We start from the raw sequence: 26,975 nt of genomic DNA, 5'->3' as shown, positions 1-26,975 counted from the left end.
GGCCGCAGCCAAGTGGGTTTGTGAGTACAATAGGTTTACCAGGCTACGGGAACGATGATAAATTAGATTAGGGAAAGTGAGAGATGATGGCTGAAGTCAAGTGGATTTGTGAATAGAGAAAGGTCAACATCATCGAATTTAACCATTGTGTACATTGATACTTCGCATTACTTTGATTGATGATCGATGAAATACGTGCAAGCGCCTATTAATTTCTATTGCTTAGACTGCGTTGAAGACACAGTAGAGCGCACCATTGCATTTCGATTGTACGATTCATTGCATGCATACATAGGTTTGAGTACTTTAGAACATAACACTAAATTTTGTTTATTTGGCGTTTTCAAAATTTTATTTGTTTATGAATCGTACGATTGAATTTGTATTCTGTGCTAGGTACACTAAATAGCAGGATTAAAACCTCGGGTAATTACTTGTATATACTACTCCTTAGGTAAATATCGAAAAGCATTAAACGCATATACTTCATCATCGCAAGCCTTTGGCTCGATTAGGTTTTCTCACTTTGTGATCTATTAGTGGTACTTCAGTAAAGCGCGTTTGTAATAGACTTTCAGAATGGGCGTGCAGCGTACTTACCTACTATTCATAGCAAATGTTGATGTTACTCGCAAGACTTTCAACATTCCATACAGGAAATCAAGGGCGGCTCAGTTATTATAAAAAAGAAAATATCTAATTAATATTATTATTTTATTCTTTATGAGGGTCGAACAGTCGGCCAATTTTGTTCCAACATTTAAACTTCTCATAATTAAATAAATATTTCTTCTAAAAAGTAATATTCATTTATGATATGTTTTAATCTGTCGTAAGCAAAAAGGAACACTAATTTATAATACCTGCTTCGAAATTTGATATAACCATTAACAAGATCTTTTTGAAGCAGTTCCGGGAAATATTTGCGAAAATATCTGTTAATAATAGTTAAAAATTGCAAGTCATAATAGTGAAGACTGATTCAAATATTGGTAAGTATTTCCTAGTGTTATGTAAAGAATTTATGCAAGGAGGATTGTGATCGATCGTATGACACGCCCACAATTAGCAATAATTCGTAAATAGTAAGGTGGGCAAAATTGAGGACAAGTACATGATTTCTACACTTTCTGTTTTATTAAACAAGTAGGAACATTATCGCGATGTCGACAATTACATACTCTACACCACTTCGCTAAGTGCAGTTATTGTTCGTTCGTTTGGGTAATAATACACCAATTGCAATACCCGACAACATACGCGCAAATGAATTTGTAGAACATCAGTCCCATCAAAATGAAACAGTAATATTGCGCATAATTGGTGCCAACGCGAAATGAAGAAAAAAGTACTCAACAAAATGAATCCACGAGAGTAAGAATTAAACAATTGTGTATTTATGAAACTGAAAATGACAAGCTTTAACTGTTTTTCGATTATACATCGAAGTATATAGAGTGTTTTTTTTTATTAATATTATAAGCTGTCGTACCATTTTTAACGCTACCATTCCTAACAAGTTAAGTTGATAATCCTTAAGTTCCCAGTAGAAAAGGTCATGATATTTGCAAGCATTTGTTCAGCATTGCAGAGATTATGTTTCGAGTGAAAATGGTAAGTAGCGCTCTACGCATTTCCATTTTACAATCACACGTTGACAATGTACTTCTGCTCGAAGCGGTCAGTCTTCCCTTCATTTCCTTGCGCATTTAATCTTAATTTTTAATCGAATACAATTTTTTCTTTTCTAATTCTTAGTCGTTTTTTACACTAATATCAACAATTCGGTCGATTCATATATATAAAAATTGTATTGTATCTCTTATCAATAGATTATTCTATTTTGATAAGAATTCGGCTTTTTAATCGTTTGACTTCCATTTTGCTTTCCTAGTTTGTGAAACTAGCTACTATTTTCGCAGACATGTTTAAAATAATCATACACACATCTTTTCAACATTTATTGTAAAACTGCTTAATGAAACGTCAATAAATAAATAAATAATTTAAATAATTGATATAATCTTTTGTTTTAGCATTGTGTTCATCGTGAACTTATATTCATTGGTTCCCTTCTTGAGGTAACATTTTTTTAATACAATTGGCGATTCCCTCTGTGGGGGCTGACCCAATGAGGCGTCATTCCTGGTTTCGCGATGGCACTTCATCTCTGCCGACTTTTTACAAAACTTTATGGGAATTAGCCAATCATATGTCTTTACATGTATGCATACAAATACAACAAAAAGAAATGATGATCGTTTCTTTTAAGTGTTGAAGTTATTAATTTAATATATGTCTATCTTACACTTATGTAACTTTTTTTTATGTTATTTAATTTGCAATTTAGGCTTATACAATTTATTTTGTAAGAAATGAAAAATAAATAAAATAAAAACCATTTATATTCATCAAATTGTTTTATTAAAAAGTGGTAAACGGTAGTTCCCAAATTATGGATAGATTAACACCCAAAAATATATCTAATACATAAAGTCAATCTTCTTCATCACTAATAAAGAAACAAGCGTATTTAATTTTATATTAAAATTTCTTATTGTTTTTTTTTATAATATTTTATTTGCGTTTACGCTGATTTCTTTATTTTTAATTCTATTCACATGCGTTTGTTTACATGTTTATGTAAAGCATGTAATTCGACTGCCCATTGTATTTACTACTTGAGAGTTTTGAACCCGAAAACGCAAATGGCATCTCAATGCGTCAGTAGCTTATCGACATTCCTATATTAATTTTCAAATCTTTAAAAGCAATGATTTTCTTGTACTGACAGCCCTTAGGCATAAAATAGAAAGAAATTGTGCGCGCCTATTAAGCATTGAAATTATTATTATTATTATTATTATTATTATTATTATTATTTTAATTTTAGACTAATGAAATGAATTCTTAGACTAAAAAAAGACATTGAGCACTAGCAACACAGGCTATCGGCTCAGCATTGAAATTAAAATTGAGCACATTGATTCGATGTTTTGCCAGACAATGCCAGGGTTGGCAAACAGGAGATAACAAGAGAAAAGAAATACTACAGCTTTCAATTTTACAGGTTATATGTTAACTTTTATTTTTATATTGAATTATTTTAAGTCTTTTCTCAATTATATAATTTGAAATCTTTATTTATGCAATATATTATTTTATGAAAGATGAAGATCAAATAATAAATAAATTTTTAAATTGAATTATTGTATCGTATTATTTTGATGAGTGATTTTCAAGCGTGTAATGCCTTTTCGTAATAACATGAAATTTAACGATATTATGACAGTGAGTAAACCAATTTTTTTCCCAATTTTTGAAAACATCTATTTATGCTTAAATACTTATTGCTACTTTTCATAATTGTTTTTAGTTTTCTTATTTTTAATTCTCAAGCGATATGGTAAGGCTGATAAGCATTTCGTTTCTATCTGTTAACTACTTGCGGCTTGAAATGCTTGGTATGTGTGCATAGTTCTCTTTTTTTTTGTATTTGGCCCATGTCATTTCTGTGACCAATTTAATTTTCTCAGTTCCGTTCTAATTTTCATTAAAATAAGTAAGAAATTGATTGAGTTAGTGAAAGGCACTTTGTGTATATTAATTTAAAAGAAATAAGAATTGCGTCATAAATAAAAACACGCTAATAAATTGCATCGGCTCTTCATCTAACATCTTCATAAGGAAAAGAAAAGAAAGTCGAGAACAACAGTTAAGCTTTTTACGCATATATATGTATATACATATATACGAATATAATATTATTGTGCTGAAGAAGTGCAAGGTGAGTCTTGATAAAATAAATTATACACGTCAGATTGCGAAATCAACGACTTCTTGATTGTGTAACTAGAAGCAACTTGTTAAAATTCATTAAAGCGAACAAATTAAAAATTTAAAATATTAAACGAGTTAAATAGGGCGTGTGTATAAACCTCTGGTACGATTATTGAGCCAATTGCTTTCTGCTACAGCTAGGAAAAACGTGTAGTTATGTCAACATTTTATTATCAAATGAAAACTGAAAAATTCGTTCAGCAAACAGATGACGTGACAACTTTTTTTTTATGTACAGATAGTCGCATATATATTAGAAGTTATATATCTATTTAATGTAAACATATTTTTCGAATAATCACATTCAAAGCTTTAATTGAGCATAAAGTGTATATATACTTATAAATGTCTAACCTTCGAATGAATTCTTGGAAATATGTATGAAATGGAAAAAGATGAGAAAATACTTTTATAAATGGTCCTTTTTGGAAAACATTTTGTAAGCAAAAGGGGAAGCTCTTTGACGAAGATATACCTTTTTCTCCATGGTAATAAATTCGTTTTTGAAAAGCAAAAGTATATGCACATGTATATAAACTTAATGTTAGAATTTAAAAAAATGATATGATCTGTCGAAGGGAAAAGAAAAGTAAATAAATTTGGCATATTGTCACCACTTTTCCACAACTTTTAACTAATCACCACCATAGAAATTTCCATTCTGCGTTTATAAGCCAAAGCAACCGGTTGCCTGCAATTCATAATCTTTTAAAGTATAAATTATGAAAACCTTTCCTTCTGATTTGATTTCGTTTTGGTAATGTTTATCGCTAAACAAAAACCTATATTATTGTCGACTTCGAATATATGAGCGCAATTTTATGTTTCAGTTTTCAAATTTTATGGGAATGCAAGTAACTCATAAAAAGCCTTACTAGACTTATAAAAAATCTTATTTTTAAAATTTTAATATGGTCTAAATATTTGTTTATGTGGAAAGCGTTAAATTTAAACTTAAAAATGGACAACGTATAAAGTGTTATTGAAACGAACAAAATAATTATAGTTCTGCAAACGATTCACTCAATCTTGAACCTTCGGATGAAAGAATATAAAAAATCTCTTTGAAGTATGATTTTTTTAAGATCTCCTCCTTATTTTGCTTTTATTCACAGTGTTTGAAACATATTGGCATAATGTTGTTTTATTCTTCATATTCCACCATGTCCTATATGTAAGAATCGAATATCTTAAGGGCTGACAATAATAGATAAACAGCGAAAGAAAATATAAAATTTTTTTCCACTCAGAGGGTGTTTCCTATGTGTGCGGGCACTGTGGTGATCAGGAAGGGTTATAGGAAGAGCCATGTGGAGAGAGCGATTAGTGTTTGCGAAGGTTTGATTAAAAAATGAAGATATTAGGTACTGCTTGTAGGGTTGTTTTAAAGGCGGGCAGGCGGAATAAGAATGGATGAAGTCTCGGTAGTGCATTATGCGGTCTATTGGTAACTTCGGGACGAGTGGGTGAGAACGCTGAGCAAGTCTTATAATCCTGTTAAAGGGCTTAGTTTGTGGACGCAGCTCTTTTATCACTATAGAACATCCTGTCCTGAATGGATCTGCACATAAACACAACACAGCCTATATTACCCCGTATGGAAAGTTTTGGGCCCAAGAGCTTTTGAGCCTTTCACTATATGCGGTCGAGGGCTGCCAAGCAAAACCTGAAGGCTCCCGCCCACACATGCAAGTTATACTCTAATTTTAATCGTATATAAGCGGCGTACATGATGTGGATATCGGCTGCATTGAAGTATTTTTTACGCCGCTTTAATGAAGTTAAGCCCGTGATTGCGTCCCCCGATGCTCCGAATGCATGTTTTGTTCAACGAAAATCGCTTTGTATGAAGGGTTGCCGATTCTTCTACATTGACACCATCAGAAGAGAGGAGTTCTTCGTTACTTTTCCAATGCGTGCCCTATTGCCTGACCAACCATTCAGAAATTTTTGTAAGGTCACAATTTAATCGACCATTCATCATGCAGCGTTTGTTTGCTGAAGGAAACCGAATGGCCGAAAATGCTAAATGTCGACAAAATGGAATCTTCTGTTACGCACAGGAAGTCGTTAGCGAACACCAGAAAGAGAGATGAGGAGGGAACAGAGCTTTGCGTGTGTGCACCGTCATTTAAATAAAATAAGTTTAAAAAAATCCACCAATTACAACACTTACCGAACGATCGCGCAAGAAACTCTGCCTACGCGACACCAAATGCCGTGATCTCCGAGACAAGGCCATTTTGCAATACTCCGCGGAATACCGTTGAGATATCTTAGGCAAAGACTTCTTACTTTCGCGAAAATGGCGAATAGGTCAATTCCACTCTGCAGTAACGAAGTGCTTTGGATCAGCACTGGACCGATTTTTGCGAAAGCTGTCATCGCTAATCACGTTAAATGGTATATTGGTCACCAAATAATCTTGTTTTAAACAAAATAGTATCTATATTCGAACTATTTATACGTCATCCGATTTAAAATAAAAATTTCCACATTCTATTGCTTGCACTTGGAGGCAAGTCCAGTTTTCAGGTTGCAACTGACATACGATTGAAGGAAGTAAATTAACTTTTATCTTCTTCTATTAGTAGAACAAGTAGCTCATGATGTCAAGACTGTGTCAAGTAATTGCTCTTAAAAACTTTTGAAAATATACAGATTTTTCAAAAATTTTATTACGGAAAAGAGAAAAAAAAAAAGAATAAATGAAATTTAAAAAGAATATCTCAGCATTTATGGATTTTACGTGACTTTGCAACACGTTTGAGAGTCATAAAATTTCAATAATAGAAGAATAAAGACGATTTAAAAGCACATGGCATATCTCGAATACAACTTAGTCGATTCAGTACCAGAGGTAAAACGATAGATTTCAATTATTATAATTTTCATAGGGAATCTCGTTCGCGAGACGGTTTTTTTAAATAGTGATAGAAAAATAAATTATTTAAGAAGTTGCGATGAGTTTTTGGTAGAAATCTTTCGTTAATCATCCCATTTCAAAAATTAACAAATATATATATACACATATATATATATGTACATATTTCTAATAATATTTTATACGTCAATGATGTTCTAATAATGGTTTTAATTACTAAAGGTTATCGGGGAATGTTTTCAATTATTGTATATATGTATATATATATATGAACTTTAATCAGCAAGCCTGCCGAAAAAAAAAAAAAAAAAATCAACAACTAAACGTATAAGCTAAACCCACAAAGTGTGCTGAGGCGAACGCGTACTCCGTGAATTTGTGCCGATTTGATATTCAAAGCATGTGACTTACCAAATAATTTGTTAATTGAGTGTTCCATTGCGTTGCGTTGCACTCATTACATTTTGATATATTAATTAGGTTTTTTTTTTTACTTTTTGATACTTCACAAGTACTCGTACGAATCAAAAGCAAAATTTAGATACCACGCAATGTTTGTATGCAATTTTAAGACCTATTTGAGCGGACTCTTAGCTCGATTGAGTTGTTTTTTGTGCTTAATGGAGAAAAATTTTTTAAGTAAACTTGAAAATTATAAATTTTTCTTCATTTTAATTAGCTTACGTTGCTAGTGCTCAAATTTTATATCCAATACCAGTGCAATGGTGTATTAAATTTGTGCGGATGCATGCAACAATTAGAAGGACTAGACCCCCAACCCCACCTACCTACTTTACCGATTGTTTCCGAATCATTTTCCGAAGGGATATGAACTTGTCTGTCCGGCCATCCGTTTTGTTTTACGGTATTCAAACTTTAGGCCGCAATTTTTGAGATTTTTTGATGAAATTTGATACACTGACGTGTTTTGGCCCAAGGACAACAACTATTAAGAATGGTTCGGATCGGACAACTTTCCTTATTCATTTCTATTTTGAAAAGTTTTTATATGAATAACTGTAGGATTGTGTGGGATGTTTAATTGTGGACTTGGCCACCAATTTAATTTATTTATCCCAAAAAAAAAATTATAATAATAATAATAATTTGTTTTGAAATAAAGTTTTATTCCTTTGGACAAAGATTTGAAGAAATAATCGTGACGTGAAGAGGTCAACAGCAGATATGATTAAATCAATTTAGTTATTCACGCTAATCAAGAGTGTAGATATGTTACCGATAGATATTGTTAGCCAATTCTTAATGAATTTAATTTACGCAGTGATGGATATAAAAAATATATTAAAAGTTTAGCAAGCTTGTTCCATGGAATGTAATGAAGAAAACGTTGAGAGAAAACAGTTAATCGGGAGAGTATATTCACACAGCATATATGAAAGACAGATAATTGCTATAAGAAACTAAAATAAAATAAGTTGCGATCTCATGTTATAATGACATTGGGTGTCGTCGAAGGGGGTCCGATTAGCTTGAATTATGTCATAAATTTGTTTTCTAATTTTATTTATTTTACTCAATTGAAATCACAATATAGCTATATAATTATAAACATTTTTAATTGTTATTACGACCGAAGTTTGTATAAGAAAGAATGGTTTCAAATATCGTTCGTATTTTGCAATTTCTTATTAACAATATATGATAGATATATGTTCCAATTTGTAAACAACGAAATCGCAGACCATATATACGTACAATGTATTCCGTATACTATCATTATTAGTTACGTGGACAAGATATACGGCGGTGTAGCAGATCATACTATGGGGAATATCATGAAGAGACAGTCATAAACGTGTCTCTTTTTTCGTGCGATTATTCCTCTGTAATGGCAAAATTAATGTAAAGTTTCAAAAACAACCTCTGATGACAAATGACAATGTTATAATGTCGAAATAGGGCTGAATAATCCTGGTTTATTAAAGAGCTTTCTCGCCTAAAGCCTAAGCAAAATGAAAAGTTATGCAAGGAATTTCCTTCAACTAAATCAATTGAGCGTTGAGCGAGTGAAAGTAATTGGCTTAATGAAGACAACCTCTTCGAACTTTTAGTTTGAAAATTTTTTTTTTTCGCAAAATCTTTATATATCGAATTTTCCAGACTATAAGACGCACCGGACAATGAGACACACTTCAAATTTATTAAACGATTTTTACAAAGATATATTTTATTGTTACTTTCAGATCAAAATTTTTATTTATTATTAACTTAACCCGAACTCAACGATATGGAATTCATTTTCACTCTCGGTACTATCACTTGTGTCAGTATTGTTCATATTACTTTCCTCCCACATACGTGAAATTTAAAGATGATTTATAAAAAAACTGTTTTAATGTTACGCATCCAAAGTGTGAGTCAATTTTTCTATGGGAAACGGTGCGTCTTATAGTCCGAAAAATGATTAAAGATCTTAAAAAATGCTTTTGAGGAAGCAAATACAAAACGCAATAAATATCTATCATCGATAGGTTTATTGTCTCGTCAGATGTATGTAAATGTATGCATAACGTATATCTCACTAGACTGACTGATTAGATGCGTTATTGTTAGGGAATGTATATTATGTATATATTGCATTTAACATTTGTTCAAATTTATTGTAATTTTTGTTGTTATATTTGTATAAATATTTCCATAGGATATAAATAATGAAAAAAAATTTGAAGTAAAATGTTCGAATTTCTTCTAATTTCAGTTTCATGCGCAACAAATACAACAAAATAGTTTTCATTAACTAATTAGAATAAAATAACAGCAAATTCAACGACAACGGCTACGGTAACGGCAACAGCAACAGCAATTGAAATTGTATGACACAACAACAACAACAACAACAACAATACATGTATATCTTGCGTGAACGAACATTGTAAATCAACATAATACTGCATTGAACTCGATCATCTATACATATATATATATACATATATATATATATATATATATGTTTTTATATATGTGCGTATATATATGCATTTATATATATACATATATATAATATCTATTTTGTTTGCATCAGTTTCAATTCCCCACATCAAATTGAGAAAGAAAACGCATATATTTCATTTCACCACTACTCTGCGTTGATGCACAGAGATATTTGTGAAAAATTTTAGTTTGTTTTGTTTTACTTTTACTCCTCTTATCTCTTCATACTGTTGCAAATATTGCGATGGCATCTTCCCCTTTAGTAGCTAACAAATTAATAACGGCAACGCATACGCATACAACTGCCTCAAGTACAACGGCTTCGCAAACGAATCGCAAGAGGCCTCACAATTTAACATTACCCCGCAACGGCACCACTCTTGAAATCGATACCAAAGATAAGCAAAAGACTACTGCAGCTATGAAACACAATACATCCGAGGATTTAATCAATATTGATATGAAATCGACGATCGAAACTAACGCACTAAAAGATTATACGCGGACAATATCACAAAGTGAAATCGATGATGTACAAGAAGAAGACGCAGCAATTTTGCCAGTCGAAAACACAAGTCCTGTTAAAAAGAAATTTGCACCCTTGGAAATGTTATCCTCGACTCAAATGCCCAGTGTTAGCAGTGGTAGCTCAGATTTTATCGTAAGTACTTATATTCATTTTTATATATTATTTTTTATCCATAATGTATGTAACATCGAAAACGAAACTTTAACGATCCTATATAAATGCATATATATTCTTGATCGGAGTGAAATTTTGAATTAATTTAGCCATGTCTGTCCGTCTGTGTGCTAGTTTGGTGTATTGTTCGCGCTCTCCTCAAACATATGTAACACCCAAAAGCAAGCTTCAGAGACCATATGAAATTCTTGTTGATCTTGTTGCGTGAAATTCTGAATTGACTAATCCACGTCTGTCCGTCTTTGGGACTGCGTGGTGTTTGTTGTTGTTACTCTTCTTGTCGCATACACGAAAATATCGACTTCAAATATGATAAGAATATTGGAAGCTTTTGCACGTAGCATGATATTGGAATTGGTTCGGACAGAAGGCTGCAGTGGAGCATAAACTGAACGCAACTCCGTTCTTCGTAGCGAAAATTGGTGGATTTTTCCTCGTTACTCGGAAATTATAAAAGTTGGAAGGGTGAACATTGACTTTATGAGACTCCTCTAATCTTTAGCTGCAAAAGGGGAACCAATCGGTGAAATCGGCTCAAGCAATGTTAAAAGTAATTAAATGTTATTTTTTCTCTTTTTTGAGATCATGGGGCTCATGAAAAACGATAAAAGAAAAGAAGCTTAAACTTATAGCACGCATGTATCCTTGATTGAATGACATAAGCATTTAGTGTAAATAAAAATGCAAATCATTTGCCGCAAGCGGTTAAACAATTCGAAAGAACAAGTCGAAAATCTTTAAGAAATTTCTCTCAGCCAACGTATCATTCGATTCGATTCGAAGGCAATTTTATTATATCTATTGATTAATGAATGTAAAAGGGGCATATACACAAATATCTTTACTTGTTTACATTTGCTGTTGTCTCTGCGTCACTCTCCCGATGCACTCCTAATCCATAAATAAAAAATGAAACTTGCTATCAGCTATAAACTATAACATTGATAAACGATCGTCGTCGTGCACTTAAGGGTATTTATTTATAACAAAACTTTCACATATATATGCAAAGAATCGAGCAATCGTGCAGCAATACATTTTGCTTAGTCACGAAGAAAACCACGCCACTTTGTTGTGTCATCCTCCTCGTCTTATTCTTATTTATCGTGTGAAGCTTGTTTACAAAAACTCATATAACAACAATAATATTTATTTAATTTCTTTAAACATATCCAAAACGTACACAATCATGTGCACTTCTTATAATAACTTACAACTATAAATGATGAATGAGATGCCTATGTGCGAGTAAGATAAAAATTTTCTAGTAATGACCGGGAGGAAAACAAAATAACTAAGAATGGTATGATTCTTTATATATATGTATATATATAAAAAATTGTATAGATAAATAGGAAATTTCAAATGCACATATATATCATGCTTTTATACATTTGCATTGCGCGTAACAGATGGAAGATGATCACACACAAACAAACTTAACGCTACAATCGTTTTTTACGTACTATAAATAAGTAAATTGTGATTTCTAATTGACGACAACATTACAAAGATGCCTCGCCATACTTTTATCTAATAAATAAAAATACGAAAATATACATACATATTCAAATTTTGTACATACCATTAAATAAGTGGGACATGACATGAAATTAAGGACGTAAATTGTGTACACACAGCGATGAATTTTTCAATAATTTCATTATTCGAACTTGTCGCCAACAAGTGCCAAATGCAAGCAAAAAAACAAACATTGGGAAGATCGTAATTAAGAGAGGATTACACTGAGAGAAGTGAATTTTTATATTTAATCTGAGCTGAAATACACACAGGATTACGTCTTGAAGTTGTTATATGGGTTTATTAGTCATCATAAGTCGAATTATTTATGATTGTCACCGTTAAACCGGCCATACCGGCCATATAATATTAGATCGAATCGTAAGTAACTCTTGTTTTTTTTTTTTTTTTTTTTTTTACCAAACATGTATTTTGCTTTCATTGGAAAAAAAAATTCTTATAATTTAGTTCAGTTGTTTGCAAGGTATTCAAGCTTTTCGCTATATCCCTTATTGATGGGTATGGATTTTGCTCCAATACTGCCTTTAAAAGGTTGTCAAAGTCAGAATGATTTTCCGCCTTCGGTTCGTCTTTAAGGTCGCATCTCTAGAGCGGAATTTGACAAAATTAATTTCAATTATCAATCCTACATCACGTACGCTGCATATTTTTTAACTCTATTGCCTGGTTTAACTTTCGAAAACATTACCGTATATATTCGACATATACGGTTTTGGTTAAGAAACCCAGTTGAATGCGATATGCACCGCATAAAAAAGTTGACAGAAGACTAACTGAATCCTCCCTCATCTACATCGTTGAAAAAAAAACTCGTTTGTTTCGATGACTTATAGTAGATAAATATGAAAAATAGATTCCACCTATCTGCTTATGTCTCGAGTCAATATATCATAGCAATTACAAGACAAAAATATCGCATTATTAAATTTCTTTTTAATATCAATATCATCAAATGCTAAAGTCGAAAACATTATATATAGATTAAAGCTTGGATTTAAAAATATATATACATGTATATATATATACATATGCGGCGGTCTTCCCAATCTACAAAATGCTGTCGAGGTGATTAAGATAACATGTTGCTCTTGCATTCTATGCTAGAGACGGCGGAGCGAGACCATCGAATCCCTGCATATCAAGCCCCATGAAAAAATTGATACATATATAGAAGATAGAGACAGTGCTTGGATAAAATATGAACAACTTTTATTCAGAATTTCTTGTAATTTTCTACATATTCGCACGAGTAGGGAGAGAGGGAGCCCGTTACACGTTCTTAAAAAGGCGAATTTCATGAAATATATATATATTTTCTTTCTCCATTCCCCCATTTAGTCTAACGATACATCGTAAGCATGAATTCCTTTTAACTGAAATAAACGTAGAAGCAATATAATGGAAAAAAATGGAAAGCAAACAAGCAGCGATACAATGCCCTATATATATCATCCATCTGTGTAACACAATAGGCACAAATAGAATGTTACAACAGAACGCTTGCCTATGACTGACTTGTTCAATGAACTGAATTGTTGTTGTTTGCTTAAAACATGAAATATAACTGAAAATTATTATTTTTCAACTGTTTTCATCAGTTTTCCTTCATCATCTGCATATATATTCCTAAAGCGTATAAACAATGTACAATATGTATTTGCAAGAAAATTATAATGATTAAATGATATGTAAATTAGTCGAGCTAACCGGTGAGAATTTCGGTGAATACGTAAATATTACTTGATATTATCCGCCTGGGTGGCCGAGTAGGCAAGAGTCTCGACTAGCAACTCAGTGGTCGTGGGTTCGAATCTCAAGTGCGGTAGAGTTTTTAATAAAGGCCGATAGCCTTAGATGCTAGTGCTTTTAAGAGTTTAGTCTTAGAATTTATTTCTCTGGCGAAATTAATAATAATAATAATAATAATAATAATAATAATAATAATACTTGATATTATCGTGTGTGAATGAGTTTTTGAAAAGCGAATAAGTAAATCATTTTTCATTTTATACTTTTTTTTTTTTATTATTATAATATTTTAGACGATATGTAAGCCCGCACCATTTTCCACCGACGATGAGGCCGTACAAGAACGTCAGCGTTGCGATTATACACAAAAGATAACATATCAGATGGCGCGAAACGGTGAAGCATCTCGGCGAGTACGCGTCTATGCAGATGGAATATACGATTTATTTCATCAAGGTCATGCCAGACAGTTAATGCAGGTCAGGGGCGAATTTCGATTTTTTTTTTTTTTTTTTTGTTAATATCGCTACAATTTTATACAACATTTTATATAACATTAGGCTAAAAATATTTTTCCCAATGTTTACCTGATTGTGGGCATATGTAATGATGAACTTACGCATCGTATGAAAGGACGCACTGTGATGAGCGATTTTGAGCGTTATGAAGGCGTCAGACATTGTCGTTATGTAGATGAGGTAACCAAGTTCTTGTCACTTCGCATTTAATATGCATAAATAATAGTTTCGGTTATTTAGATTATCTCAGATGCTCCATGGACTTTAAATGAAGAGTTTATAACTGCGAATAAAATAGATTTCGTTGCTCACGATGACATTCCCTATACCGGTGTTGGCGTGGATGATATTTATGGCTGGTTAAAGGCCAAAGGCATGTTTGTAGCCACTGAACGTACTGAAGGTGAGTAAACTTCGGAGGCTTTGAAACATTTTCATTTTTTTTTTTTTTACCTTTCATTTCTTAGGTTTGCCTTTCATCTATTAACGTTTTTTTTTTTTTTTTTTTCGATAACTCTTTAAAATCCAATCCTTCAAAAGATTTTCTAAAAAATAGTGCAAAAGTTGTTCACAATTTTGTAAAAATTCTGTTTAGGTTACATCTTTAACTAGAATTTTTCTTTTTTAAAAATTTTTAAATTTTAACTTTTAAATTGAAAATCAAATATGTCAAATTTTAGGTGTTTCAACTTCGGACATTGTGGCGCGCATTGTTAAAGATTATGATTTATATGTGCGGCGTAACCTGGCCAGAGGTTATTCTGCCAAAGAGCTTAATGTTTCGTTCTTATCGGAGAAGAAGTTTCGCTTACAAAATAAAATGGACGAACTTAAAGATCGTGGTCGGCGTGAATTGACAAAAGTTAAGGGTGATATTATAACCAAGTGGGAGGAGAAATCACGTGAATTTATTGACGCATTCTTGCTATTGTTTGGACGCGATCGTCTTAATCATTTATGGAATGAATCAAAAGGTAAACTGATACAAGCACTTAGCCCACCGGGCAGCCCTAGCGGCTCGGTGAATGGTGACAGTGTTGATTATGATGACGAAGACGACGAGGATCTAGGCGATGATGTTGATTCAAGAGCTTCAAGTGACGCGCCACCCGAAATAAGCATGCACATGGAGCAATCACCGCGCGGCAGACGTTCCTATCAAAAACATATACAGGATAGTCCCACCTCCCTTGGACGTAGCGGTAATGAACGATCCTGCACTAAATATTCACCTGAAGAAGATGAGACCGACGATTATGACCGTAAGAGTAATTAGTACTACTTCAAGCAAAAAAAAAAAGAGGCGACCCCACTGAACGCGCAAGAATTAAGAAACAAAAAGCCTAGTTTAAATCGGATACCTATCACGTACACTTTACATATTGCATATGTCTCTTGCGACATGTTTGTGTGTATTTTGTTTAGTTTATCGATTAGTTGCAAAGTTCTTCTTCGCAATACATTAATTTGAGCGGCGAACACTAGGATAATTTATAGCGTGAATGTCTTCATTTTCATTCAATTTAAATAGTAAATAGTTTTTATTACTATTTTTTTTTTTTTTTTTTTTTTTTTTTTTCTTAGGATACTATTTTTCTTTCTCCAAGTCATTAGTTTTAATTAAAGAAATTCCTATTTATTTGATACCTATTTTTATGTCTACGTTCGCATTTATTTGCAACATACAGACATACTAAAACTGTACAGGCAATGAGAAAAATTCTACTTCCCTTTACCTACACATATATATAGACATAATATGCATCCATAAATACATACATATATATATGCATACAAGAAGCACATAAACAATTTCTCCGAGTAGGAACATATGCAAAACCTAATTTATTTAATTTAGTTTAACATTGTCTTTTGATATTTGTATATATAAATCGAAAAATAATCCCTGTTAGAGATTTCCGATTCGAATGGAAATTTTATGTGATCTAATTTAAAATTTTTATTATCGATTAAATATATAACACTTGGAATAATAAACATAAAAATAAATCTCGTTCGAACATTGTCCAATCTAATAAAAACATCAATTTAAAATTATATCCAAATTATTTCCAATTTATTGAATATGAAGAATGTTCTATGACACATTTATTATGTTCTGCATTTTTAAAGCATACCGGGCTTATTAGGATCGCTTTCATGTGAAACCCTTATGCGGCTCAAATATTATATTAAGGTTTTTCGTTGTGGAGAATTGTTACAATTAATCAAAAAACTTTCCCACCTTTTTCTACAGCATTTTAAAATATTTCCCACTTTTTCCCATCTTTCGGTGGACATGGCACGAAACTGTGTCGAAAGAATGATATTGATTTGGCAGCGATCCAATCGTTGGTCCATTTTTGCACTCCTTCAACTTTGCGGCCCCGCGTGCCAGCCAAGCCATAATGCACCGCCGAGTGGGGCAGAACTTCCCTTTCAAGCTGCAACTGTGTATCCTGGGCAACTCTTGCAACAAATGACCCAAAAATGGAATTTTCAGTCAATTCTTGTCGCTATGTCGACAAATGAGATATGATCGACCAGCATCACCTCTGAACGTGTTTAACGTGTTGGGCTTCGGCAGCAAATTTTTTCAAACAAACAACAAAAGCAACAAACTTGAAAGAAGAATTTTGAGCGCTCCATGATTAGCATCGGCGTATGCTGAATACCATTGAATACATCGAATCCGACCGTTATACAGCGTGGTATTTCCTATTTCTTTATCGTTTTTACCTGTAGATGCGTTGATCTAAATTTTTGGACACATATTACACAATTTTGTTCTTAAGTTCTAAAGCATTGAGACCTTATTAAGATCATTTTCGTCTGAAAGTTCTATGTGGCTCAAATAAATATTTGTATTGACTTTCTTACAGATTTTGGGGCATTTCCTTTCCGTGTAGGACATTTCTGTTCAGGATGATAGCGTTTTTTTCTTTTCAGATAATCGCCGAATAATTGACAAACAACATTTTCATCAGAAAAGCTATTTCCGATTGTAATGGATTTGATATTAACGTTGAATGAAATAATTATCGCTTATGTGACAATGATTGAAGAATTGTTAAGGTGATACTACCTTAAGTTAAGCAAACTGGATATTCTCTTTTTTAGTGGACAAAAGGTGAATAAGAAAAGCGCTAGTACTGAAAGATCACAGCAAATTTTGCTTCCTAATAACTCCGTTAACCTACTATGAATAATGTCATTTTTATAGCTATTGAATATGAAAACAAAACTCAGAATTAAGCTAAAATCTCTTTTGTAAAGATTACATATTTTTGATGGCTGTTTACATATAGTAGATTAATTCGGCATCACTGTGTATAAGGTTGTAATTGATTTCTCATCACTCTTTGCAATCTTGACATTCAAGGTGAAAATTTCAAACGTAAGTACTTTGAAGGCTCCGCGCTGAAATTGCGTTAAAATTGAACTAAAAACCCCTGAAAGGTGCCGAAAAAGAATAAGCGAAGCATCACAATCACTGATCACAAACTGTATATTTCTATCAAATAAGAGTGAAACCGGTCTCGTTATCTTTTTTTGCATTGTTGATATTCATGCATTTAAAAAGCTGACATACTTACGATCAACAAGTCAATAGACATTTTTATTATAATAACAGAGTATAACAGCGTACCGGTGTGAAGAAAGATTTTAAAAATTGAAGGAAAATATGAAAGAATAGTGTACAGAAAATGAAAAAAATGAAATTTTCTAAGAAATAAGCAAAGTTAGATCAATAAAAGAGAATAACTTTATTTATTTCTTTTTAATAATATATTTACTAATTAATTTCATTAGATCGTAGCTTACAAACTTGCCAAACCTTTAAAATAAGCTTAAGCATTAATGTTAAACTAAAATTTATCTTCAATTTGCTCTTTTTTCTAATGTCATGTCGCAAGTTAACAGCCCTGGGCAGTGATTATCTTTTAGTTAACTGGCTGACACTTAGACCACATACCTTGAAAGCCATTTATTTGTAAATTATATATGGCTTTCGCTATTCGAAATTTATTTCAAAAATGTAAAGGAAAGATAAGAGGCAAATAAATTTGTTTACAAACAAATTAATAACGAAATCATATAAACATAGATAAAAACAAAATTATATAAAATTATTAATAAAATGAAACGAAATAATAAAACATTGTTAAACATAATAAACATTGTTACCAAAAGAAAAAAAATTGTTTGTATTTGCCAAACCAAGTAAATTGCCGAACATAATGTTTGCGTTATGTCGGTTCAGTAATCAGTTGAACATTTATTTTGCGTGACCTGCTAAAAAAACATCTTGTGATTAGCGTTTGTTCATATAAGACGAACTTTTTTTAAAAATTTGCTTTCACGCACAGTGCAACACAACTTATATGTACATCCACACGCAATCGTGACGGTAGTCGGAAGAAGGCAATTATCGCCTGTTTTTTTTAGGAAACAATTGATTATCGTCAAGAAGTTAAGTACATGGTTGGTACCTTCTCCTCAAATATTTCATTAAAATGCATTAATACCTGAGAGAAACGTAAAAAATGAGAGACAAATTGGCATTCGTTTGTTTTGTACAAACAAACTACATATGGTAAACAATAAAAAGCATACAAAATGAAATAAATGCAAAATTATGTACAATTTATGTTAGGCTATGTTTAGCTTAATTTAGCTCGAAATACTTATTTTATTTTGACCACTCATGCGGCTCGCACAATGCGATCAATTTGGTTAGCAATTAAGAAATAAAAGTAAGTGCATATAATAATGAAAAGACCAGAAAGTTTGGAAAGGAAAGTTATAGGTAGCCAAGAAAAAGAATGATTTAATTCGACTACGTAAATTTGAAAATGAAGAAGATTCAGATTAAATTAACCCAGTTTTCATTTTTTTGGATATGTCTACTTTTTGGAAAACCTTGAAATATGAACTTTAAATATTATGTCTATCCATTTCATCCTTACATGCATTTGTATCATATAAATAGAGGTCGACTATCTAATTTATAGTAAAATAGAGTGAGTTGTTATTGTTGACACTTTGTGCTTTATCAATGATAGCGACGGTGTATAATGATGTAAGGTAAGGTTGATGGTACAGAGTTGATTACAAGCTTTAGCGAATTAAGAGTATCAATTATATAACTGGGGTAAAAAGTAAAAAAAAAGATATGAAGAATTTTGTATTGGTGCGGCTGTTTGAAAATAAATAATTTCAAGTTGCAGCGATTTTTCTTATAAATGCAACTTTACATTAAGTCTGAAAACTTAACTAACGCAAAACGTGGGCTATTGGGCGCGCAATTTGAAAGATATGAGAGAGCGTTTCTCACACATATGCATGCATATTACAAAAAACTCGATAATGAAACTGAGCTACGTCATATATAATGTGCCCTGTTTTTAACGTAAAATTGATATAGGAGGGTTTTTAGTTATTTTAAACAAAGTGACAGAAACGATGATAAACAAACACAAGCACAAGTTTTGTGACAATTGAACAGTGACCCTTGACGGGTGGAAGTACGCTCATTTTATTCTTTCCCATAATGTATGTAACACCCAAATGTAAGTTTTAGAGGTCATGTGAAGCATGTATATTCTTGATCAGCGTTAAATTCTGAAGTGATTAGCCCATATCTGTCCGCCTATGTGGTACTATGTGGTTGGTATTTTCTTGGTCGCAAAAATGAAGATATTGACTTCGAAGCTGGTAGAAACATTGGTTAGGCCTCGCCAAATATAATTTTCTTACTTGTTTTATTAATGATTTTTGTCTAGTAACCCAATCTATAACACACAACTCGTAGCTTAGCGCGTGGTACGTCAGCGTTTCTGATATGGCTGAGTCGGTCTGTAACAAAAAGGTTACAAATAAGCCGGCAAGTCCTACCATAAATTATTTATCCTTAAACTCCAAGCCTTTGGCTTCCCTTTCAATTTAGTCAAATGGATAAGCTCTTATCTGCACAACAAATCCTTCAGGGTTCTTTTTAACTTCATTACCTGAAATGAATTCTCCCTGACATCTGGTGTACCTCAAGGCAGCCACTGAAGTCCCATTTTATTTAATTTAAATATCAATGATTTGCTTCCGTGACTAAATTCAGCGAGATTTTAATATATGCTGATGATGTGAAACTGTTTTCTTCATCTTTGTTTGCTCTTTGAATCTTTTGAAACTAAATCTAAATAAATGTAAGAAGCTTTCTTTCTCAAGAAGAAAGTCGTTCATTACTCAGTATTTCATTGATTCGCACAAGTTGGAAGACGTCGATTCGATCACATATTTAGGCGTTCTATTTGATTATAGGTTACGTTTCAATTTGCAGATTGAGCTCTCGCTAAGCAAAGCTAGGTTGATGATCCTTATATTACGAAAAGGCTTTACATGTGTTTGGTTAGACCTATACTTGAGTATACCTCTGTTGTGTAGTCTTCTTCATATAGGTGCTATGTAAATTCAATTGAATCTGTTCAAAAGCAATTCTTGCTGTTTGCCCTTTGGAATTTGGGTTGGGATCCGATTGGCTCTCTTACCCCAATGAAAATACGTTGCTTCCGTTGTCCTTATCGTGTCTCGAAAAACGTAGATCTATTCTTGGCGTTTCCTTCGTAATCAAAGTAATAAATGGTGCTATTGACTCGCCTGCATTACTTGGTAAAATAAGTTTTAATGTCCCTAACCGTTTCTCTAGGCACTTTACCTTGGTTAAGCTTAGTCAATGTAAATATAATTATGAGCTGTTTAACCCGCTCAGAGTTGTTTACAAGAACCTAAATGATGTCTACCACTTATTCTCATTATCGGATTCTTTAAAGTCCACTAAAGTAACATTTCTTAATGCGCGTAATTTACCTACGTCGTACTTAAACTAGCTCTTAACCTTGAAATGTCACGATGAGTCGAAAATGAATTGTCGTTAACCATTATCGGTTGCCAAGCTTATGCATATTTGCGATGGTTTAGGGATTCATTTGCAATTTGATCCTGTACCGGTTGTAAATGTGGCTCTGTGCTGGTTGTGTACATGCTTTTTTCTTTTTTCTTGTTTTTTCCTTCTTATTCGTTTTATTGCACTAATACTAAGTTTTAATATTAATTAACTTAAAATTTACTTTAAGAGTCAATTGAACTCGACTGCCAATTTGTTTTAGTTGAGTTTCTTGTATAAGTGGAATAAATAAATAAATAAATAAATGACCGATTTATCCCAAACTCTATTTTTATGCGATGTCTTTGGCTACAGATAATAAATAATAAGCTCCTCATGATAAAAGTTAATGTAAGAACCTCGAAGCAATTTAATTATTATTCATCAGAAACATACATACATACATCTTCCGTAATGCAACACCTATTATCAATTGAGAGACACACATTGCAGGACGGTTTTACTTTCAAGTCGTTTCCAATTGTCATTTAAGATAATTATAGTAAGTGGTTTAGCAAGAAATTTTTCCCTACTAAATTATTCTCATAGATTGTTACGGTCCTCAGAAAACGAGCACCGTTTAATTAGCATAACGTTAACACATCTACTACCGAAGCTAATTCTCTGATTATGAAAACAATTTTGAATACTACCAAAATCTTAGAAATAAAAAATGATGATTTCTGATCAAATTCAATTTTATTGTAAATTAGTTAGTGTATATGTGGATGTATTGTGTTTTTAAGAAGTGATTGAATGATTAGTTAATTATTTTTGAAATACTGCAAGATATTCTTTAAAAAGAAGAAAATAAAACAATCAAGCAATATTCGTTTATGTTCGCTTCTCTCATATAGATAGGCAAACATCTTGAAACAAAGAAATATCTGTAAAAAAAAAAAAAAAAACGAAAGGCAAATTTTTTTATATTCCAAATTTACAAGAATAATATGGCTTAGTTTCCATTAAAATTCATGCCAGTGGAATAGAGGGGAAGCATCTTCTTCACTTTTTTAGATTTCTTACTATTGACATTGGTGGGAGCATTTTCAACCTTACTGCATTTCTTCTTATCTTGCTTTTGGGCAGAAAAAGCTTGGGCCAATACATCACCAAAGCTTGTGTGTAAATTATTTAGAACGGAAGAATCGTCGTCGTTGCTAGATTTAATGTCAACATTGCATGATTTTTGTAATTCAATAGCGTTGACGGTGGCCCAAGGAGAATGCTCTTGTTGACAATGCGAAGCAATAGCTGAGTAACTGCAACTGCCTACACTGCCAGCACTATGGGTTTTGATGCGATGTCGATGTTCATTGGTAGAAGTTGTAGGCGTGTCGCTATCTATGGCAACAACGGCACCAATATCAATTGTTGGGGTTAAAGGCTCTTCAAAGCCACACTGAAATAGAATATCAAGAGCAAATCATCGTACATATTGAATATGAGAATTATTTTAATCTCTCTTACTGTTGGAAACTCTTGAGCAGAGCTAAGATTAATATTGGCTGTACTAGCAATTAATTTCCCCATCTGGCGATCGTTTATTGCGTTTATTTGCTTTTCACGTTCACGCTCCTCTCGTGCTCGCCGTTGGCGTTCCTTTTTGCGAAAGAGAACATCAATTCTGAAGGCATCCATGATTTCTTCAGTTATATAAGGTGGCAATAATTCAATTTCCACAACTATGAATTGACATGTCAAGGGCAAGTGACTTAAACAAGTGAATTTGCGACGATGGTCTTCATCCATAGAATGATGTTCTTTCTGCAGTATTTGCGCTTTAATAACAGCGGGACCACCAGCCAGGCCGCCATAACATGCTTGCAACATTTTAACGTTTAATGGATGTAAATAAATATTCTGACCATCTTCACATTGATAAAAGTAATAGTATTTTATAGTGGATGCAACTACTGCACTAGTAATAGATTCCAAAGTTTTATCTTTGGTTAAAATTTCATCATTCGTTGCACGCTCTTCACTTTTCTCAAAAAGTTTGACGTTTTGATCGTCGATAACTTCAGTTTCAATTTGCAAGTGAGAGTTTTCGGCTACTTCAAAATCATTGTCTTTTTCATCTGCTACTTTATTAAGTAGTTGCCGTTTTTTTAAGAGTTCTAAGGCCTGCAGAATAAACACGTATTCAGGGCACGATTCATCAACATTGGACAATAATTCATGTTCCTCCCTATCTAATATATCAGCCACGTCACTACGCTTAGCCAATAAAAATTTAGAGAATTTTTTGTCTGCTTGACCAGAGACGTAAGGGTATTTTTCTTTCAACGTCTCAGGCATCAAATTATTGTGCCTTTCAATATATAAAGATCCCTTTTTGCGGCGCATCAATTGAAATATTATTTGCGAACCAATATTATACGTTTGCTGTTGCATAATAGCCGCACTTTTCAAATCTTCCACATGCACGGCCTCATAGCAAATTGGACATTTTCGCCAAGTTTTGTCACTTAATGAAAGATAATGTAAAACACAAGGCCAGCAATATACGTGGCCGCAACGAGTGATTTTAGCGGCAATTGGAGGATATAAACAAATTGGACATTGAGTCTCTTCTGGCGTTTGTATATTGATTTGCTCAATCAAAGACCAATCAATCAAAGTATCGGGAGAATCGTCCGTTTTGGGTTTGGCAGACGCTTTAATAACAAATTGAAAACTAAATAATGAAAAACAAGTTAATATTAAAAATAGCACAGCATACACGTTCGTCTGAATCATACTTGGCTTGCAAGAATTGTTCCTTATTATATTTTTGCTTCTTGTTGTGAGCATACCGTTGCGTGTAACCTCCACTACTGCCTCCGTAACCAAAACTATCAGAATAGTCGACTTCACGAGGTGTGTAGTAGAAATTTAGCAAATGATTTAGATTTTGCCTCTTATTCCCAGGAGTATAATCGATGTGTTCATATCGCCCTGCAACTGGTCCCAAGGCCAAGGCGTTAGGCGCAGTTTCGCTAGCGGTTAATCCGGAGCTGGAAGCAAGGTAATCGTGATTTGTATTACGATATGAATCAGTTCCATTATTAGCATAGCCACGAACGCGAGGTCTTTTGTCCACATTTGGACGGACTTTAGCGGAAGTATATTGTTTACTGTTATTATTGCTGTAATTATTTCGCGCAGATGTAAACGGATTTTCCCGGCGTCGTGAGTTTTTAGGCCAATTCTTGGTTGCTTGTAAATCTAATTTTAACAATATCAAATACCGTCAATTAAAGAGAAATCTACGGTTTTACAAACCTGATGATGACTTTTGTCGATTACAATCAGTTGACGAATGAGTTGATTTCGCATTGCCAGTTCTTGAAAAATTTTGCTGTTGCTTTTTGTTGTTGTCCATTGTTATTGTTGTTATTGTCGTTATAACAGAAAATAGATGAAAACGATGAAATGTGAGTAGTGAGTTGCGAACGATGCTGATAAATTTTCCTGAAATGCTTATAACTGCTACGATCACCACTACCTTTAAACGTCTTGGGCGATTTATTGCGACGCAATTTGTCTCCACATGGAGCTTGATAAACGGTTATTAATTTAAGTTTATACATTTTTACAGAGCCATGTTTATAAAATACACAGAATAGAAAATAACAATACACGCGTATAGATTTTAAGGAACTTTTTTGTTTTTTTTTTTTTTTTTTGATTTGCAATAAACGAAAAAGTTTAAATTCCCGTTTTTCTTCTTGACACACGAACGAAGATGTTGTGTGTACGAAAAGCAGATGACGTCGTCTCTTAAATTGAGATTAATTTAATAATCAAAATTACAACTTTCCAATTATTTGCAATTTGAAATTTTATTTCTCCGTATTAAGGAGGTGCTAAAGTACGTCTTCACTTCAAATATGTTGGAAAATTTTTCTTATGCTTCTCAGAATAATAAGAAGTTTGATATGATGGAAAATCCGAACTAACTAGACCCGATGATTGCGAAAATGGCGACACAGTAGCAGGGTTGCATTATTATACCACAGTTGCCAAGTTACTAGAAAATGTCCGTGAAAATTATAAAACACACTGCATTTTAAGATTAGAGATGTTGGGAGTAAAATAAATGTTGTGCGTTATTACATGTACACGCTCTTTATAAAATAAATATTTTTTTTGCCGTGTTACGATTTTAACTAAAAATAACAGCCCGCATAACCATTAAGTCACAAATACTGCATTATGTATCATATTAATTGCTTTCTCTTTGCTGTGAAGAGTGAACTAGCTATGGAATTTAAAATTGAAATTGGTTGAATTTTTCTCATACGGACTATTAGTAAATCCGAATATAAATTGTGAAGTTTTCTTACAATTAATATTATTTAATTATAATTGTTATTTAAGCAAAAAAAAAATGAGTTTCGAAAGTTGACAGTAAGTTTTACAGCTTGGTATCAGTGGTTATGACCGGTTACGCACACACGTACATTGTTAGTATTGTAAGTGTTTTTTGAAACTTTTTCCACATACGTACCATCTATTTTAAAAGGAATTTAAGTAGAATGAATTTTCGAAACGCTCGTGCCCGTCAACCAGAAATCGTGCGTTCCATTCAGAAGGATGACCGTTATACAAAGGAATTAGCGGGGGATATCTCAGATTTATTACGTTTGGCAGGACGCCGTAATTGGATAAAATACAATCAATTGTGCCAATTAATCGCCGAGATTAGTTATCACGGCTTTGCATCTTTGAATAATCTACAAACATTAGGTGAAGAATACACTGGCATCATACAAATCGATTCTCAGTACAGAAATATTCCTTCAAAATTAGTAAGTTGTCTCGAGTAATCGTGTGCTTTTGGTTAAATTACCTTCATTTTATAGCTTCAATTAGCCGCAATTATATTGGAATTTGGGGGAGAAGCTTTATATTTGAAAACGCTACAAATATTAGAAAAATGTATCAAGGATAATGATGAAATAGTACCTGAAGCTAAAAATAAACTAATAGCTATCGTGCAAGCTATGAGCAGCTCTCCAGCTTTTATTAAAGCATTGCACAAATCGTGGTTTTACTTACGATGTAATAAATATCAACTATCTAAACGTATAACGGGTATAAATTATGTACTTATACGTCATTGGCTGCAACCGCACTTCTCATTATATGGATATAAGATTCTAGGCATAATTACCTTTGTACAAGTTAGTTTATCATTAGCGTCTATACTTTACGACATTTGGGGTCAACACAAACGCAAACAGCTTCAGTCCTTACATATCTCGAAAGGCTCGCTTCAAAATGAGAAAGTTATCGAAGAGAAAGACGACTTGAGTAGACCCAAATGTACATTGTGCTTAGAGCCACGTATAAATACCACATTAACACCTTGTGGTCACTTATTTTGTTGGAATTGTTTGTTGGATTGGCTAGACGAGCGGGACCAATGTCCTTTGTGTAGGGAATATTTAAAGAAATCTAATCTTATACAGCTTAGAAATTTGTAAAGGTTACCTTTTAATATAACGGCTGAGGGAATATTTTTAATATTTCATAACAAGTTAAGAAATAATAATAATAAACATATCCGTATGTGCGAAAATTTGTTTTTTGTTCTATTCCACTACCAATACATACATTCATATATAAGCTGTTGAAAAAGGAGGACTATAGGTACGTATAGAAATCCATTTATTTATTATCTTATTTTTGTAGCCATCATCCGCCAAGTATATACATATGTTTACACATATTCATTACATATATGCTCTTCGTAAAAATTCGAATCTGCCTAATTTTGTCTACGTCTTCATCTCGACTTTCTGCAATCTGAACTAAACAATAACAACAACTCAGTACAGTTACTTATTCAAATTTTTG

The 26,975-nt window shown here is 32.8% G+C and overlaps 3 protein-coding genes across 12 annotated transcripts; 2 read left to right on the top strand and 1 right to left on the bottom strand.

Moving 5' to 3' along the window:
* The first annotated feature begins 3,519 nt into the window (after nucleotides 1–3,519).
* On the top strand, nucleotides 3,520–15,722 carry LOC119645225 (choline-phosphate cytidylyltransferase A-like). Of its 9 annotated transcripts, none has more exons than XM_038045278.1 (7): nucleotides 3,520–3,787; nucleotides 9,444–9,556; nucleotides 9,768–10,337; nucleotides 13,964–14,149; nucleotides 14,231–14,368; nucleotides 14,429–14,591; nucleotides 14,869–15,722. In XM_038045278.1, exons 3-7 carry the CDS (start codon nucleotides 9,921–9,923, stop codon nucleotides 15,462–15,464), a joined length of 1,500 nt encoding a protein of 499 aa, XP_037901206.1. In that variant the 5' UTR covers nucleotides 3,520–3,787; nucleotides 9,444–9,556; nucleotides 9,768–9,920; the 3' UTR covers nucleotides 15,465–15,722. The 9 variants fall into 9 exon arrangements, with proteins under 9 accessions (XP_037901206.1, XP_037901205.1, XP_037901204.1 ...); XM_038045277.1 differs by having other exon boundaries at nucleotides 9,444–9,593; XM_038045276.1 differs by having other exon boundaries at nucleotides 9,444–9,617.
* Nucleotides 15,723–21,970: 6,248 nt separating this feature from the next.
* LOC119632013 (RING finger protein 10) lies at nucleotides 21,971–25,068 on the bottom strand. Its single transcript, XM_038024681.1, has 4 exons — nucleotides 24,396–25,068; nucleotides 23,873–24,338; nucleotides 22,599–23,808; nucleotides 21,971–22,530 (listed from the first exon to the last, which is right to left on the bottom strand). The coding sequence occupies exons 1-4, from the start codon at nucleotides 24,493–24,495 to the stop codon at nucleotides 22,084–22,086; spliced, it is 2,223 nt and encodes a 740-aa protein (XP_037880609.1). The 5' UTR covers nucleotides 24,496–25,068; the 3' UTR covers nucleotides 21,971–22,083.
* A 356-nt stretch (nucleotides 25,069–25,424) lies between these two features.
* LOC119632668 (peroxisome biogenesis factor 10) lies at nucleotides 25,425–26,873 on the top strand. 2 transcript variants are annotated; one of them, XM_038025692.1, is made up of 3 exons: nucleotides 25,425–25,588; nucleotides 25,651–25,924; nucleotides 25,979–26,873. In XM_038025692.1, the coding sequence occupies exons 2-3, from the start codon at nucleotides 25,652–25,654 to the stop codon at nucleotides 26,600–26,602; spliced, it is 897 nt and encodes a 298-aa protein (XP_037881620.1). In that variant the 5' UTR covers nucleotides 25,425–25,588; nucleotide 25,651; the 3' UTR covers nucleotides 26,603–26,873. The 2 variants fall into 2 exon arrangements, with proteins under 2 accessions (XP_037881620.1, XP_037881619.1); XM_038025691.1 differs by lacking the exon at nucleotides 25,425–25,588 and having other exon boundaries at nucleotides 25,598–25,924.
* Nucleotides 26,874–26,975: the final 102 nt, after the last annotated feature.

The sequence above is a fragment of the Glossina fuscipes genome, unplaced genomic scaffold (genome assembly GCF_014805625.2).
Source record: "Glossina fuscipes isolate IAEA_lab_2018 unplaced genomic scaffold, Yale_Gfus_2 1, whole genome shotgun sequence".
Classification (NCBI taxonomy): domain Eukaryota; kingdom Metazoa; phylum Arthropoda; class Insecta; order Diptera; family Glossinidae; genus Glossina; species Glossina fuscipes.
The sequence above is the reverse complement of the archived record's forward strand: the minus strand, read 5'-3'. Positions and strand labels throughout refer to the sequence as shown.